Below are 16,871 nucleotides of genomic sequence, written 5' to 3'. Positions count from 1 at the left end.
GCAACTTAGAAAGTGTCTAAATTCTGTAAAAATACATCTCTTAAACAGTGAGCAGATAGAAGTAAAGTTAAAGCAGATACCTATTGAAAAATGTAGTTTTCACTTTATTTACACAGGTCACAAAATTAAAACCAAGTAGCAGTGATGAATTGGCTGTAGCAACCATATCTTAAGTCCATTCACCTCTGGTCAGTCAGCACCATCAGTAAGCGAACGCTTGATAAGGCAGATGGAGGCATATTTATAGTCTGTCTGGGAAGCTGGCTGCCAAATGGGACAGTCTGTCCTTTACCCAGCTGAAATGTCCCTTTTTCCATGGGTTGCTGAAGACAGGCACTGAAGCCTAGCTAGTGTTACTTCCCACACACACTGTCTTCCAGGATTTCCTGAGAAATACTTATAGCACAATTTGTAGTTTACTTTGTATTTGAGATCTCCACATGTCTTCGGATTAGGCTGAATTTGCCTGTTGGGTCTGGAATATACCATTTTTCCCAGACATCAGTATATGAAGCAGTTCTTCCCCATGGCTTAAAGTGCCCATTCCAGTGGAGTAACTTGGCAGCCTTTACAAATTGGGGTGAATATCGTTTTCCAGCACTGGAACCTTACATTTAGAGAAAAAAGAGCCAAATCATTGTACTAATCAGACACAAGACTGCAGGTAACTTAAGGGAAACAATATAGTCCATTCCTGAGGGTGGTCCTTAGTAGACACTTGACTGCTTAGGCTCTTGGTTAATTACCTACTTACCAAGGTGGCGAACGTTCCACATAGGGTCGATGGTGGAGTGCTGCTGATAAAACACGATCAGTAGGGGTGGCGTTGTGATGCTGCCAGCCAGTGTTCTGCTATACAGCCCCTCTCTGGGTGGGCGAGAGAACAATTCCTGTTAGTCAAGACTGTCAGGGTTGAGATACAAGAGTTTTCAGAGCTAGGCCAGTTACATAACTTACTCTACATTAAGTTTCATCCATTTTTCCAGCTGGTTAGTTATATTCTGTCTTCTCCATTCTGTCAAGTTTGCAACAAAAACTCCAGGATTAAATGAGCAGGTGCTGGCTTTCATGGAAAGTTCACGAATTCTCTCCTTCTTATAGTCAAGATATCCAATGTAATTGTACTAAAAACACAATTGGGATATATATTTACTGCTTCAAACTAATTTGATAATCATTGTCCTTACTTACGATTTCTCAGATAATTAGCAAAGGGCTCTACATAAAGCAATTAGAAGTGAGAGCTGGGATTGCAAGTTAGACAATAGGACCTAATTATAAAGCCGGATATTCAAGGAGAATTAGGTTTTCAAATCCATAAACCAATCTAGGAAAGTAGCCTTGAGTTTTAGAATGAAATAACCAGTGAATAAAATGTAGCTAAAAGGGGAGTACAGTAAATTCACGAGGTCTAATAAATAATTTACCTGGTTCCCTGCTCCACGGATGACAACTTTAGCAGAGGTTGAATCACAGTCTTCTGAAAATGCAGCTGCGTGTCCTGGCTTCAGTGGTGTATTGTACAGGGCAAGAATATCACCTGGAAGAAAGTTAAGATTCAGGCTGCAAGTTGTCCCAAGATTCCAATTCCTCCTACTTTAAGTAGGTAAATTAAGGTTTTTAGTTGGAGTTTCAATATCAAACTTTTAGAAATTAATAGAATAAATATACAGAGAAGCAGGATAGAATAGACCTGAGAAATAGTGTGAACCAATTCAACGCAATTAAGATTTGTATATAATTTTCACACAACAGTAGGATACAAATTCTATTCAAGTTCCCATAGACTGTAAAGTAGGAGACATGAACATATCCAGGGATATAAAACAAGGTGCAAAAATTTCATGGTCTAAAGGTATTAAAATCAAACAGTCTGTTATCACTGTGGAATTATGTTAGAAATCAGTATCAAAAGATACTTGAAAATAATCCACATATTTTCAAGTGAAAGATGACCTTTTACAGGATAACCATAAGACAAACACTACAGCCCACAGTGGACAGAAAGCAGCAATGATGTGACATTCTTCAGTACCTTGCACGATCACATCATCATCCATGTATATGGCCTTCTTTGCTCTGGGAACCAGAATTGGCAAGTAGAACCTTGCAAAGGTTAACTGGAAAAGGAAAGCATTGAAACAGGATTTGTAAGTGGCCGTGCTTTTGTTTACTAGAAATTCCCAGGATGCTCTCAGCATCCATGCAAGAGAAGACAGCCAAAGGTCTCAGAACTTCCAGACTTGGTCCCCAGGGAAGTATAATCTGTGCACTGTGCCCAGTTATGCAGGTATTCCAGCCATTTCCTAGTACTACCAAGTACAAACAAGGATGCATGGAACTCACTGGTTTTATGGATTCCCCCTGGTCAGGATCCTCCTTTACTTTCCCTTCCAAAAGTTTAGTGTCAAAATTCACAATTTTGTACCTGATACGTTTCAGGTTACTGCTACTGAGCCAGGACCTGATGAAAATAAACCACCAAATATCAGTTTAAAGTAATAATGTCCCAAATCATAGCCATGTCTCTCTGCTTTCCAAGACCCTAATGCAAGAGAAATCCTGAGGACCAAACAGGTGTCCTCAATTCCCTTCACCTCTTGAGTTCTGGTATCCTCATCTGTGAGTTTTCCCACTAAAGTCCCTTCCTGAACCAAGATTCTATGGTAACAGAGCTCCCAAAGGCTCATACTTTGATCACTCTTCTGACACTAAAACTGCTGTACAAAATTCACTATGGAATTGAGATGATCCCATCGCCACATGGATCGTTCAACTTCTGTCCCTCCAAATAACATGAGTGAAGAAAATAAGTCAAGGTATGATGGTAGTGAAAGCTAGTTATCAGCATAGGGGGTGAATCAGTCTGTTAACCTATACACTCACTGAGTGTGACGACAGTAATTCTACCTGAGTCTAAGGTGCTGCCTGTGAGAAGTCAGTGTTCCCTAAAGATGTCCAGCACATTTTTCCTAGGGCCATTTCAGATCAGCATTTTGTGGATATTTTTATTTTAATGCAATATTTGTTTCTATTTTAGATGGTTTCTTAAGTTTTTAAAAATGGAAAAATTATTCATAACAATTTTCACAAAAAACATGAACCATGAAGAATGGCACAGAACTCTGACCACTATTAACCTATTAGACAAAACTTTGGAATAAACTTGGTAAATCTTAAGTCAAAGCATCTTCAAAACACATTTAAGACTGTCCATCAGAGTGGTTTTCTATAAATCATAATACTAAGGATCATTTACTGAGCGATTATTATGTGGTAGGTAGTTCATATATTTTTTTTTCATTTACTTGATACAACAATCCTCTGCTACTGCTAAGTCACTTCAGTCGTGTCCGACTCTGTGCAACCCTATAGACAGCAGCCCACTAGGCTCCGCCATCCCTGGGATTCTCCAGGCAAGAACAATGGAGTGGGCTGCCATTTCCTTCTCCAATGCATGAAAGTGAAAAGTGAAAGTGAAGTCGCTCAGTCATGTCCGACTCTTCGCGACCCCAAGGACTGCAGCCTACCAGGCTCCTCCGTCCATGGGATTTTCCAGGCAAGAGTACTGGAGTGGGTTGCCATTGCCTTCTCCACAACAATTCTCTAGGTTGGATATTTACACCCCATACTTACAGATGAGGAAACAGGTTCCCAGGGGTTAGGTCTATACTCACTTCACCATTCTACCTTGCTGTTGCTCTCCCGTCCCTTCCAACTCTAGACCAGAACTACTCAAGAGCATGTTCTAGAAATAAGAAACTTGTAAAATGTAAGTCAACATAGTGCTTCCTTCATTGAGGAAGTTAATTACCAAAAAAAAAAAAAAAAAAATGCTTGAGTTTAACAACGTGCATAGTAAACACAGTTGATTCACATCTTGGCACAAGTTGCTTACATGTTTCTGCTATCATGGAGATGTACTTATGGTACAATCATTTGGAAAAAATGTGCAGTTTATATGTGGTATAATAATTACACAGGAAAAATGATTGTAAACACTGAAAAAAAACTACTCGATTGGCAGCTGGCCTGCTCTTAGAGTATCCCCTAGAAGCAGAGCCATCAAGGCAGGCAGAGCTCACCGGAGATGGTCTGCTGTGCCATTGAGTGTAACAATGTAGAAAATCACGTTGGAGCGAGTATTGTGCTGAATGCTGTTTATGGCTGCAATGGCCCCTCCGAGCCTATCTTCAGATGCAGCAATGACCACAGGAATCTCCTCTTCTCTCCCGTCTACCACACGTTGGGGAGCATTTGGGATAAAGTCCACTGGCTGAAGCCCCACAATTCCTGAATCTGCAAAGAACGCACACAAGGAAGGTACTACGATAAATCTCCAGAGCTTTTCATACAGATCCCAACACGTGAAAAGAGGTTAGCTGAGGGTTATGCTACTTACACCTCAGTCTGTCTCATTACATGTGAGCCACACAGGCCAGAAACTCTGTGTTTTCCTGTATGTCACCAGGCCTTGGAAAAGCATTTAAAACAAAAAACAGGCAGCAGATGGAATTATGATACACTACTGGTAGGAATATAACAGGATCTTTTTAGACTGTATGTTGGCAATTTGTATCAAGAGCCTTAAACAGGTACGTGGCCTCTGACCCAGTAATTCCCTTGTGTCTCTTAAGAACAAAACCTGAGAGGGAACCAAAAGTCATAATTTTATTTACAACTATGAAAACCTAGAAACAGACTAAAAAACAGTTTTTTTTCAAACCATGAATCGTGTCCGAGAAGTATGCATGAAAGTAATTTAGTGGGTCACAATTAGAATGTGAGCAGGAAAACAAGTTTCTGAATTGGAACAGAACAGTGACTTAGAGAATATCAGAATGCATCACACACAGCAACTCCGAGTATTGTTTTGCAAACCTTCCTTCTTGCCTTTCATAGTATGTCCATTCATCGACTCATTCATCATGCACTGAACACTGAGCACTTACTATGTGCCAGGTAGTATCTAGGCACTGGGGTTACAGCCATGAATAAAACAGTTAAATCTTTACCACTGTGAAGGGCAGATAGACAATACATACATGCATGTGTGTGCTGTAACACATTCATATTGTGGGGTTGCCATCAAAAAGAATCTCAAAGTCGTTGTACCAAATGACTTTCCTATAGCAAAAAGTAAACTATGTGGCATTAAATTTACATTTGAAGAGTTTTGTCTTGGTGACTTACTTAGGATATAATTAGGTGAAAAATCATGTCATGTGTAATTTATATTAATATATAGTATAATCTCAACTATATGGAAAAAGTACACAGGAAAAAAACTGGACGATAGGGGAAATTTTAATATTCATAGTTATCTCTAGGCAGTGAAATAATTTATTCAATGAATATTTATTAAGCACCTCCTATGTACCAGCTACAACTGCCCTCATGGAACTCGAATGCGGTTTATAAATGCTCCTACTAAAAAAAAAATAAAAAATAAAAAAATAAATGCTCCTACTATTAGGAGCATGCATTACTTTCTGTAAATACATACACACACACATACATATATATACACTATTATAAAACATGCTGTCAGAGCATTCAGTGAAAGTTAAGGGAAAGCTATTGGTCTTTTCATGCTCTGGTCAAGGATGGTGGGTAACAATTCAAAAATTATTTTTGACAAAGCTTCTGAAGCCTCAAACATTTCTCAATACCAAGGCAGGGCAATATGAACAACCAATCTAAAATAACTGGCAGCAGAGTTATACAACAATGATATTTTAAATCAGCTGAAGAGGTTTTATGGTTTTGTTTTACTACTAGAATCCTGCTGATATGGTTCCACATATTAAAGGAAAGTAACAGGTGACCAGACTGACAATCTAATTGTGAACAAAGTAGGCATCAAACACCAGCAACATTAACCTGTCACCTTCTGAAGCCCTGCCCAACTGAAATGTCTGCAGATAACAGCGTATAGTGGCTCCTTTCTCTAAGGATTCTAATTTGGTAAAAAGGAATCTTTGGTGAGATCAAATGCTTAGCAAACAACTGCCCAGCAGGGAGAAGGGGACAGGCTGCTAGAGCACAATGAGCGCAACCTGCCTTTCTCAGAGTCGTTAGTAGCTTCTGTAGGGCCAAGCAGAAAGCCTTTTCTTTAAATCTAGTGATGTAACTTAGAATGTGGGACACAGGGAATTCCAGGTCCTTAACAGGCAGCAAGGCTTTAGTCAGGGTTCCCATACCTGAAACCTCATTCCTCAGCAAACTGCTCAGACCAAGGAAGTTATGATGCAAAACCAGTAAGAAGAGAGCAACAGCCAGGACCAGGATGACGATATTTACTGAAACACAGAGGAGAAAGCCCACATTACATCTCTTCACCTTTTGACCCAGTAAAAGATAAGACACGGCTTCCTCTGTGGCTTAGCAGAAAAGAATCTGCCTGCCAATGCCACACAGCCGGGTTCGACCCCTGGGTCAGGAAGATCCCCTGGAGAAGGAAATGGCAACCCAATCCAATATTCCTGGCTGGAAAATCCCATGGACAGAGGAGCCTGGTGGGATGTGACTCAGCAACAACAACAAAATAACAACTGTAGAAGGAACGTACCTTTACGAAATGACATCTTTCTCTTCTGTCTTATATAAATATTAGTTTTTAACCCTACAAAACAAAAACAAGCCCCCAAAGTCAGTAGGTACATTACAGTGGCCATCAAAACGCCTACGCTTTTATTCAGACAGAAACAAGTGAATATATGGTATATTCTGCCAGAAACTTGTTTTCAATTAACAGTTTCCAAGAACCCAACTTGAGATCTGAATTTTTTATGGCGGTCAAAATAATAAAATATTTCCAATAACTTACAGCCTTGTGTACCATATGCCACTAGACGAAAACAAAAGAAATTCTACCAGGAGGGATACCTGGTAGAATTTAGGGGTCTAGGGGTCTAACCACTATGGAAACGTTTTCTGAATGAATTTCTACTTAGAATTCCTAATTAGACAGGGACTGAGTTGTCTATCGGAGAAGGCAATGGCACCCCACTCCAGTACTCTTGCCTGGAGAATCTCAGGGACGGGGGAGCCTGGTGGGCTGCCGTCTATGGGGTCGCACGGAGTCGGACACGACTGAAGCGACTTACCTTAGTTGTCTATGATCAAGTAAACTGAGGTCAACCTCATTGGTACAAAATACCACCTGTTTCAAACTGTATTCTATGAACTCATTTCTAAAGGCCTTTGAAAAGAAGAAAAATATATTGAAGGGCTATTTAAAAAAATTGGGAATCACAGGCCAGATTACAAATTTGGAGAAAATAATTCAGACTCCCAAAGTACACACACGGCGAGGGTGGGATGATTTGAGAGAATAGCATTGAAACATGTACATTACCATATGTAAAACAGGTGACCAGTGCAAGTTCAATGCATGAAGCAGGGCACCCAAAGCCAGTGCTCTGGGACAACCCAGAGGGATAGGATAGGGAGGGAGGTGGGAGAGGGGTTCAGGATCCGGGGGGACATGTACCTGTGGCTGATTCATGTTGATGTATGGCAAAAACCATCACCATATTGTAATTATCGTCCAATTAAAATTTCAAAAATGCACATTCCTTCTCTCTCACTCTTCTTTCTAAAGCAGTACATGTAAAGTATATTATATCAACAGCTTTCCTCTCTAAAGAATATATATCATTATATACCCTGAGCTATGTGTCTCTACTTCCTCTTGAGGACTGAGCCTGACCTATAGAAGGTGGCAGACTGGGGGCTCCTCAGACAGTTCTATTGTCTGCCTGCTTGGAGCCAATTTCCAAGACTGAAGAAAACAATCTCACTTTAATGAATCTCATTTAATGAACAGTATAAAGGACAATGGTTTAGCTCAACAACGTCCAGCAACAATTACTTACAGGGAGTATCCTGATCAAGAGGCACGAGTATTTGTGCTATTGCAACTGGCCAGACAGAAGAAAAACACAATCCTAGCAGGTATTTGATGCACTTAAGTAGATTTGCATGGCAGAAACCATCTGCTCCAAAAACTCTTCCATGCTTATCTACACGCAAAATACCAATTATTATGGAGTGTGTCTGATCCATAATTCCTTTCCTGGTGCAATTCCTGGTAATGGAATTCACTGATCTGGGTAGAAAGAATTCTCAAAGCCAAACTGCATGTACATGCAGGATGTGCAAAAACACTGACTATATTTCTGCTAGAGTACACAACTGTGTAAAACTTGATGAGTGATATTCACTTGTCCACTATGAAATTAATATTTTGTTTGGAAATGATAAGGCCTTCACATTCCCAAATCACTCAACACACGCACACACACACACACACACAAACACACACACACACACACGGCAGCCGTTCCCAGAAATATGGGTGAAGAAACCTTAGGGGGAAAGAACACTATGTTTTTCAACTTGCTGGCTACATGCACAAGTACCCACATTCTCAGTGGTCTCTTCTGCTTTCCCTCCTATTGCTATACACTCCCATGGAAGGCCATTCCACTCACGCTCTACAACCTATCTCTTTGGTGCAGCAACAGCAAACTCTTTCCCTCTCTGCTGGAACACAGTCTCAGCAGCATATTATCATGCTCTGGTATCTTCCAGTTAATTAAAAAATAAAAAAGACACCACTTCTCAAATCCCAGTAGACCCACAGACCCATTTCTCTGCTTCCTCTCACACAAAAAGCTTGAAAGGACTGAAAGTCTCCAGCTCCAGTTTCTTTCCTCCTGTCCTCTCTTTAGCCTCCTCTAACCAGACTTCTGCTCTACTTTTTCCATTCAAACTGGCTTTGCTGAGACTACAGAAGACCAAGGTCACCTTTTGGTCCTCTTACCCATCCCCTCAGAGACCATCAATAAAGCTTACCACCCCCTCTTCAATTATGACATTATCTCCTTTATTTGATTTGTTTCTTCATTCTGTCTTCCCTGATCTTTGGGAACAGTGACTCCAGGGAAAAGTGTATACTGGTGTATCCTTGCCATCTAAAACCATGTCTGGCAAAGGACAGTAGATATGTGACACTTGTTGAACGATCTTGTTAATCTAGGAGCAAGGCTGGTTCTCAGCCCTGAAAGGGAACATCATCTTTAAACATAATCATGGAAACAAATTCCAATGGGGGATCTCTCTGAAATCAAATCTGACAAAAGCAGTCTCCTTTTCCCATAACTATCTTTATAGATCAAATACCATTAAGTATCTACAGCAACTGCTACCCTGTAAAGTGCGTTTAAAGAAGGATAAACAGAGTGATATGTCTATGGCTACATACGAGGGAAAGGGCTTAGTCTCCACCAGATTGAAAGGTGGAAAAGGTATGAAGGGTGTACATCCACTTTCTCTACCTCTTCATCTGGCTAGCTACTACTTGGCTTTCAGCAGTTAAGGGAGCCTCCCTCAAATCCCGCATTGTCACATTTCCCCTGAGCTCTCATATATCCAGGGCTTCGCTACCCCAGAGTAATCCGGTTTATACTTCTGGGGTTACGTGGCTGTCGCCCTTGACACATTCTGGGCTCCAGGCAGGCAAGGGCCTGTTGTTGGTCAGGGCCGAATCTTGCCCACACACACACACACACATACACACACACAAAAGCTGCGGGGTGTATTTGCGGCTTAATGAATGAGGGCACCATCGTGATTATCCGGGTCGTGAAGATCTTTTTTATACAGTTCTTCTGTGTATTCTTGCCATCTCTTCTTAATATCTATCTTCTGCTTCTGTTAGGTCCATACCATTTCTGTCCTTTATCGAGCCCATCTTTGCATGAAATGTTCCTTTGGTATCTCTGATTTTCTTGAAGAGATCCCTAGTCTTTCCCATTCTGTTGTTTTCCTCTACTTCTTTGCATTGATCGCTGAAGAAGGCTTTCTTATCTCTTCTTGCTATTCTTTGGAACTCTGAATTCAGATGCTTATATCTTTCCTTTTCTCCTTTGCTTTTCGCTTCTCTTTTCACAGCTATTTGTAAGGCCTCCCCAGACAGCCATTTTGCTTTTTTGCATTTCTTTTCCATGGGAATGGTCTTGATCCCTGTCTCCTGTACAATGTCACGAACCTCATTCCATAATTCATCAGGCACTCTATCTATCAGATCTAGGCCCTTAGATCTATTTCTCACTTCCACTGTATAATCATAAGGGATATGATTTAGGTAATACCTGAATGGTCTAGTGGTTTTCCCTACTTTCTTCAATTTAAGATGGTGTGATCACTGATCTAGAGCCAGACATCCTGGAATGTGAAGTCAAGTGGGCCTTAGAAAGCATCACTACGAACAAAGCTAGTGGAGGTGATGGAATTCCAGTTGAGCTATTCCAAATCCTGAAAGATAATGCTGTAAAAGTGCTGCACTCAATATGCCAGCAAATTTGGAAAACTCAGCAGTGGCCACAGGACTGGAAAAGGTCAGTTTTCATTTCAATCCCAAAGAAAGGCAATGCCAAAGAATGCTCAAACGACCGCACAATTGCACTCATCTCACACGCTAGTAAAGTAATGCTCAAAATTCTCCAAGCCAGGCTTCAGCAATACGTGAACCGTGAACTTCCTGATGTTCAAACTGGTTTTAGAAAAGGCAGAGGAACCAAATCAAATTGCCACCATCTGCTGGATCATGGAAAAAGCAAGAGAGTTCCAGAAAAACATCTATTTCTGCTTTATTGACTATGCCAAAGCCTTTGACTGTGTGGATCACAATAAACTGTGGACAATTCTAAAAGAGATGGGAATACCAGACCACCTGATCTGCCTCTTGAGAAATTGTATGCAGGTCAGGAAGCAACAGTTAGAACTGGACATGGAACAACAGACTGGTTCCAAATAGGAAAAGGAGTTCGTCAAGGCTGTATATTGTCACCCTGCTTATTTAACTTATATGCAGAGTACATCATGAGAAACCCTGGGCTGGAAGAAACACAAGCTGGAATCAAGATTGCCAGGAGAAATATCAATAACCTCAGATATGCAGATGACACCACCCTTATGGCAGAAAGTGAAGAGGAACTAAAGAGCCTCTTGCTGCAAGTGAAAGTGGAGAGTGAAAAACTTGGCTTAAAACTCAACATTCAGAAAACGAAGATCATGGCATCCGGTCCTATCACTTCATGGGAAATAGATGGGGAAACAGTGGAAACAGTGTCAGACCTTATTTTTCTGGGCTCCAAAATCACTGCAGATGGTGACTGCAGCCATGAAATTAGAAGACGCTTACTCCTTGGAAGGAAAGTTATCACCAACCTAGAGAGCATATTCAAAAGCAGAGACATTACTTTGCCAACAAAGGTTCGTCTAGTCAAGGCTATGGATTTTCCTGTGGTCATATATGGATGTGAGAGTTGGACTGTGAAGAAGGCTGAGCGCCGAAGAATTGATGCTTTTGAACTGTGGTGTTGGAGAAGACTCTTGAGAGTCCCTTGGACTGCAGGGAGATCCAACCAGTCCATTCTGAAGGAGATCAGCCCTGGGATTTCTTTGGAAGGAATGATGCTAAAGCTGAAACTCCTGTACTTTGGCCACCTCATGTGAAGAGTTGACTCATTGGATAAGACCCTGATGCTGGGAGGGATTGGGGGCAAGAGGAGAAGGGGACGACAGAGGATGAGATGGCTGGATGGCATCACTGACTCGATGGACATGAGTCTGAGTGAACTCTGGGAGTTGGTGATGGACAGGGAGGCCCGGTGTGCTGCGATTCACGGGGTCGCAAAGAGTCGGACACGACTGAGCGACTGATCTGATCTGATCTGAATGAGGGCAGCAACCACACACATCAACCTGCCCCTGGAGTGCCCAGAATCCCAGCGTTTGTGAGTGACTCTGACGCGCAACACAGCATAGAGGCCAACGAACCAGTAGGGACCCCCCCCCCCCGCCCCCGGCCCAGGTTTCCCACAACAGTTTCTCTCTGCAACGTGGGTCTTCCACCTTCCTCAGAGTAACGGAGAAGGGCCTCAGCTTTTGAGAGAGACACCCGCAGAGAGAGAGAGGCTGTGTGAATCCTCGGCGGTCTGAGTCTGTGAAGGGGCTAGAGCAGCCGCCGAGCAGCCTAGAGGCTCCCCGGGCGGGAGCTGGCCACACTGGTGCGAAGGGGGCGGCAAGAACCCCTCCCCGAAAGGATACCCTTTCTCTGGATGAAGGGTTCTGGGGTAGTCACCCTCTAAATTCTGGTGTTCCGCAGAGCACACGCTCGGCGGGCTCCCCACCCAGGCTCCGAGACCCCGCGTTGGGATTCCGGCCAGCCGTTCCCCTCGGACGCTGCCCGCAGCAGCCCTTACCTGCAGTCCGAGGAGGAGGAGGAGCCGCTGCCCGCACCCCGGCCCGCCCCGCCAGCTCAGCGCCCCTGCCGCAGGCCCCGGGGCTCAGCCAGCCGCCGGACCGCCCGCGTCGCCTGCACTCCGGACCAAGGCCGCCCGCCCGCTAGCTTGGCGACCGCCGCGCAGCCCCACAGACCCCCGCCCGTCGGCCGCTCGGACCCCGAGGGCGTCGCACGGAGCAGGCGCCGCCGGGCAGCCCCACCGCTGGGGTCCTCGCAAGAAGTCCGTCGCCATGGAGACGGGGCGCGCGCAGGCCGCACTTCAGCAGCGCCCGCCCAGCCGAGGACAGTTTTGGGGGACCGGGACCGCGGCTCCCAGCACCCAACAGCGCTGACGGCGAGCCCTTCACGGGCGCGTGATGCCTCGACTCGGCTGCCGCCGTCAGCATCTCAGCCCCCGCGGAGAGGGCGCCGGCCGACGGCCAACTGCGAAAGCACAGGTCGCCTAGCGAGGGCACGGGGAGGGGCCTCGGGCCGACCGGGTCTGTGGGAGACATCCGCTTCCGGGACCGCGGCCATCGCAACCCTCGACTCCGCAGGCCCGCGGAACTGGACCCGTCAGCAGAAGCTGACCCCGGGCCCTAGCATCCCTGAGTCCCGGCTGCCCTCGCTCTGCCGCCCGCCTTCAGAACCAGACATGTTGGAGCATCTGAGCTCACTGCCCACGCAAATGGTGAGGCCGCTGCCCGCCAGGGCCCTGTGATCCCTGCACGCAGCTCGCGAGCCTGGCAGCTCCGCAACCCTTGTCCGAGACCTACCCCGTAGGGCGCGGGTGCCGAGTTGTACCTACCTGGTGCCCTTCTCTCTTCCCCCCAAGGGTGCCCCTCCCTGGGCTCCGTAAAGATGCTTCGGTTCCCCCGGGAAACCCAGAATGGCATTCCTTGCTTAGTTTCTTGGGGGAGCCCCATATGTTGGCAATGCCCTGGTGCCAAAAATGTGAGGCCCTTGCAGTAATGTACCTCTTCGGTGGTGGAACCAACTCCTGCTTTGCCCTTCTTCACCTCTAGGATTACAAGGGCCAGAAGCTAGCTGAACAGATGTTTCAGGGAATTATCCTTTTTTCTGCAGTAAGTATTGATTTTACATAATCTTTTCCACCCTCACCCCCAGCTTGACTGTGTTTAATATACTTTCTTTGCCTTTAGATAGTTGGATTTATCTACGGGTACCTGGCTGAACAGTTCGGGTGGACTGTCTATATAGTTATGGCTGGATTTGCTTTTTCGTGTTTGGTAAGATATTTATGGCTTGGATGTTAGTGGCAAGTTAGGTTTTCTGAATTGGGTTATTTTGTTTGGATGTAGTACTGAGAATCCACACAACGTTTCAATGCCAGATAGCATCAGATGAGGTTAAGTTGCATAAAGCTTATTTCTTTTGGCAGTTGCTCCAAGCAGTAATCTTAAAAGTCAAAGCTAGAACTTAAGACCTTATGGTCTTCACATTGCTCCCTCCTCACCTTTCTTTTAGCTCTTAAAGCCATGTGTAAACAATGAGGCTTGTTCTTAAAGTATCTTGTCTGGGTGATGGCACAGAGTTTTCATAGGAATGTGGGTTTCCTTGTTTTTACCTGTAGCAAAAGAGTCATTTGGGAACCAGGCATGATACAGAATACTCTTTCAAGCTTCTAATGGCCATAGTTGATTGATTTTCTGTTCTGACCCAGCTGACACTTCCTCCATGGCCCATTTATCGCCGGCACCCCCTCAAGTGGTTACCTGTTCAAGACTCAAGCACAGAAGACAAGAAACCAGGGGAACGAAAAGTTAAGAGACATGCTAAAAATAATTGATCGGGGTTTTCATGATTCAGCTTTACTGTTGTACCTGCTTTTGTTTTGTGTGACATGAGCTAAATTGTTTTCATATATAAAACATAAGCTAAAAACCACCCATGCTCAGCTGTGTATAGATTTTGTTTTCTCCATATTTCATTTCTCTTTTGGGTTTTGATTTCTAAATATTTTAGACCTTCTCCTCACAATCTTCCTCTGAAATGGAGAACAGAAAACAGAGGTATGCAAAGTTTCTTTCAGGTCTACAAAATAATGAGTAAAAGCTTCATAAATGACAGTACAATTTAACTATCAAGTTTTATAATGCATTATGGGTAGTCAGGCTGTTTTAATGTTTTCAATTAAAACTCAGTGCAATTCAATGTCTATAGAGTCTTTTGTTCATTGTTCTGCAAACATGACTACGAGTAAAAGCCAAAGTTAGAAGTTCATGGTTCTGAAAGTGTCAGCAAGAACCATTTCTGTCTTCTGAAGCTACAAGGTCCTAGTGTATGTTTTTTTAACAACAGCAAGTACTTGTGAAAAAACTTACTGATGTAAATTTTGTGGTAAAGTAATATTTTGATACCAGTAAAATAAGGCTGTTGCCAAACAGAAAACATTTAATCCATGCTTTACCTAAGGCAGTTCAAAATGAAAACCTGAGAAGCTATAAATTACTTTTAAATTTTCCAGAGGGCTGAAGAGAAAAATGTTCTAACAGTCTTGTGTGAGGAATGGGAGTGCAAGGGTTATTACAAGTCATATTCTTCTTCTTGATACCAGAATATAGGACTTCCAAACTGAGTTTTTAAAAAAGGGAGTGAAGATCTTAATACACCAGAAGTCAGGAAAGGGTTTTTAAAAGGGGGAAGAAAAGTAAAAGACAGCAGAAATAAGACCAAGCATATCTATAAAAAATGTGATTACAAAGTTAAGAGCTCCCAATAGGGTTGAAAATCATGTTACCTCATGTTCTCAAAATGACACCCAAAGGTTGAAAACAGGAGCAAGGATGTATTAGGCAAATGCAAGCAGAAAGGAGTGGTAATAGTGGAAAAGTCAGAAATTTAATATCAGAAAGCATTAAATGGGGCAAAGAGGGACATTTCATAGCTGCAAGATGTCAGTGAATGAATCATGCATTGAGTAAGATGTGAAATAAATAAAGACTTACATATACAGGATTTGGCAAAGCTGCACTCTTGGTAGGAGACCAACACTCTACCTTTCAGATTTTGATAGATCAAGGCAATATGAAGACTTTTGTACTTGTTCCACATGCCTGGGACACCGTCCCTTAGGTATACATGACTTGTTCTCTCCTTTCATTCAGGTCCCTACCCAGTGCGTGAATGCTAAGTCACTTCAGTCGTATCTGACTCTGTGACCCTATGGACTGTAGGCTGCCAGGCTCCTCTCTCCATGGAATTCTCCAGGCAAGAATACTGGAGTGGGTTGCCATGCCCTCCTCTAGGGGATCTTCCCGACCCAGGGATCGAACCCACATCTCCTGCATTGGCAGGCAGGTTCTTTACGACTAGCGCCACCTGGGAAGCCCTACACAGATGTCACTATAAAGAAGCATTTCCTACTGTCCTATCAAAAGTTTGGGTATGCCCCACCATTCTCTATGTATTTTCATGGTATTTAATATATCTCAGTATATATTTGTTAATCATCCACCCCAGAACATCAGCTGCACGGCACCGGGAACCTTCTTGGGCTCACTGCTTTTTGCTTAGTACAAGAGTACATGACACACAGGCACTCCATCATATTTACTAAATGAATACAGAGCTGTACTGTCCAGTATGGTGCTACTAGGCATGTGTGTCTTAAGTTTAATTAAAAATTGGGTTCCTCAGGACTTCCCTGGCCATCTAGTGCTTAACACTCTATTTCCAATGCAGGGGGAGTGGGTTTGATCCCTAGTTGGGAATTAAGATCCTATATGCAGCATGGCACATCCAAAAATAAATTTTTTTTTTAAATTGAGTTTCTCAGCCAGCCACATGGCAAAGACTCAACAGGTTTTATATGACTAGTGGCTACCATATTAGAGCAGATGTAGAACATTTCCACTATTTAGTGGAGAAGTGATTCTGCCGATGCATAAGAGAATTCACCTTTACTGAATGCACGTAGGGCCATTCCAATAATGGATCATGTACTGAGCTACAGGAAAAAACGATTCCAAGAAATAGAGGTTTGTGCAGGTCATATTTACTAACACTGCAATGTAGCTGGGGCAAGGAGGAAACTTCTTGGCTTTGGAAATACATGGAAATTAAAAAAGTACTTTTACAAGAGAAAGTCAAAACATAAATTCTTGACTATTTACAAACTAATGTCAAATAAAACATCAAAAGTCTCTCAAATGTGGCCAAAGACATGCTGAAAGGAAAATTTAGTCTTAAAAATGTGTTTTAAAATTAAAGCTGAAAAATGATTAGGCACTCAAGAAAAAAACCACAAAACAACAAAAGCATTAAAACTGACTTAAAAATATATAGAATGGGACTAAAAATGTATGAGGGAATATATGTAACTTTACACAAATAAGTTAGAAAACTTCAGTAAAACTAAAGTTGACTTCCCAAGAAAGATTATGGATCTCTAAAACATGCAAGAAATGGTAAATAGCTCAGAAAGACCCACAGTTTGCCAAAAATTTGAACCCAGTTGGGCACTGGGATCAGATGGTTTTAGAGTTGTGTTACAACAAACCCTTCAAATTAAAATTAAGAAGCTTCAGAAATTAGGCCATGAACCTAGTACCTG

At 43.0% G+C, this 16,871-nt stretch overlaps 2 protein-coding genes across 4 annotated transcripts; one reads left to right on the top strand and one right to left on the bottom strand.

The window, feature by feature from the left end:
* Positions 1-79: 79 nt before the first annotated feature.
* On the bottom strand, positions 80-13,980 carry GLT8D1 (glycosyltransferase 8 domain containing 1). 3 transcript variants are annotated; one of them, NM_001015579.1, is made up of 10 exons: positions 12,276-12,327; positions 6,572-6,625; positions 6,204-6,302; positions 4,086-4,299; positions 2,347-2,464; positions 2,036-2,120; positions 1,428-1,540; positions 958-1,124; positions 755-867; positions 80-607 (listed from the first exon to the last, which is right to left on the bottom strand). In NM_001015579.1, exons 2-10 carry the CDS (start codon positions 6,585-6,587, stop codon positions 417-419), a joined length of 1,116 nt encoding a protein of 371 aa, NP_001015579.1. In that variant the 5' UTR covers positions 6,588-6,625; positions 12,276-12,327; the 3' UTR covers positions 80-416. The 3 variants fall into 3 exon arrangements, with proteins under 3 accessions (NP_001015579.1, XP_059735593.1, XP_005222845.2); XM_059879610.1 differs by lacking the exon at positions 12,276-12,327 and adding an exon at positions 13,884-13,980 and having other exon boundaries at positions 84-607; XM_005222788.5 differs by lacking the exon at positions 12,276-12,327 and adding an exon at positions 7,496-11,058 and having other exon boundaries at positions 84-607.
* SPCS1 (signal peptidase complex subunit 1) lies at positions 12,819-14,466 on the top strand. The gene is given in 4 exon segments (NM_001034404.2): positions 12,819-12,986; positions 13,321-13,380; positions 13,459-13,545; positions 13,980-14,466. Coding segments are annotated over 4 exon segments (309 nt in total). The 5' UTR covers positions 12,819-12,950; the 3' UTR covers positions 14,106-14,466.
* The last annotated feature ends 2,405 nt before the right edge of the window (positions 14,467-16,871 follow it).

Source organism: Bos taurus, chromosome 22 (genome assembly GCF_002263795.3).
Source record: "Bos taurus isolate L1 Dominette 01449 registration number 42190680 breed Hereford chromosome 22, ARS-UCD2.0, whole genome shotgun sequence".
NCBI lineage: Eukaryota > Metazoa > Chordata > Mammalia > Artiodactyla > Bovidae > Bos > Bos taurus.
This window is presented reverse-complemented; position numbering and strand designations above follow the sequence as displayed.

Coding starts and splice junctions, on each gene's coding strand:
- GLT8D1 (XM_005222788.5), bottom strand. CDS start 7,538: ATGGTGATGGTTTTTGCCATACATCAACATGAATCAGCCACAG. Junction 6,303..6,571: donor AAAGATGTCATTTCGTAAAG/GTACGTTCCTTC, acceptor TCTGTGTTTCAG/TAAATATCGTCATCCTGGTC. Junction 1,541..2,035: donor TGATGATGTGATCGTGCAAG/GTACTGAAGAAT, acceptor ACTTTCTTCCAG/GTGATATTCTTGCCCTGTAC.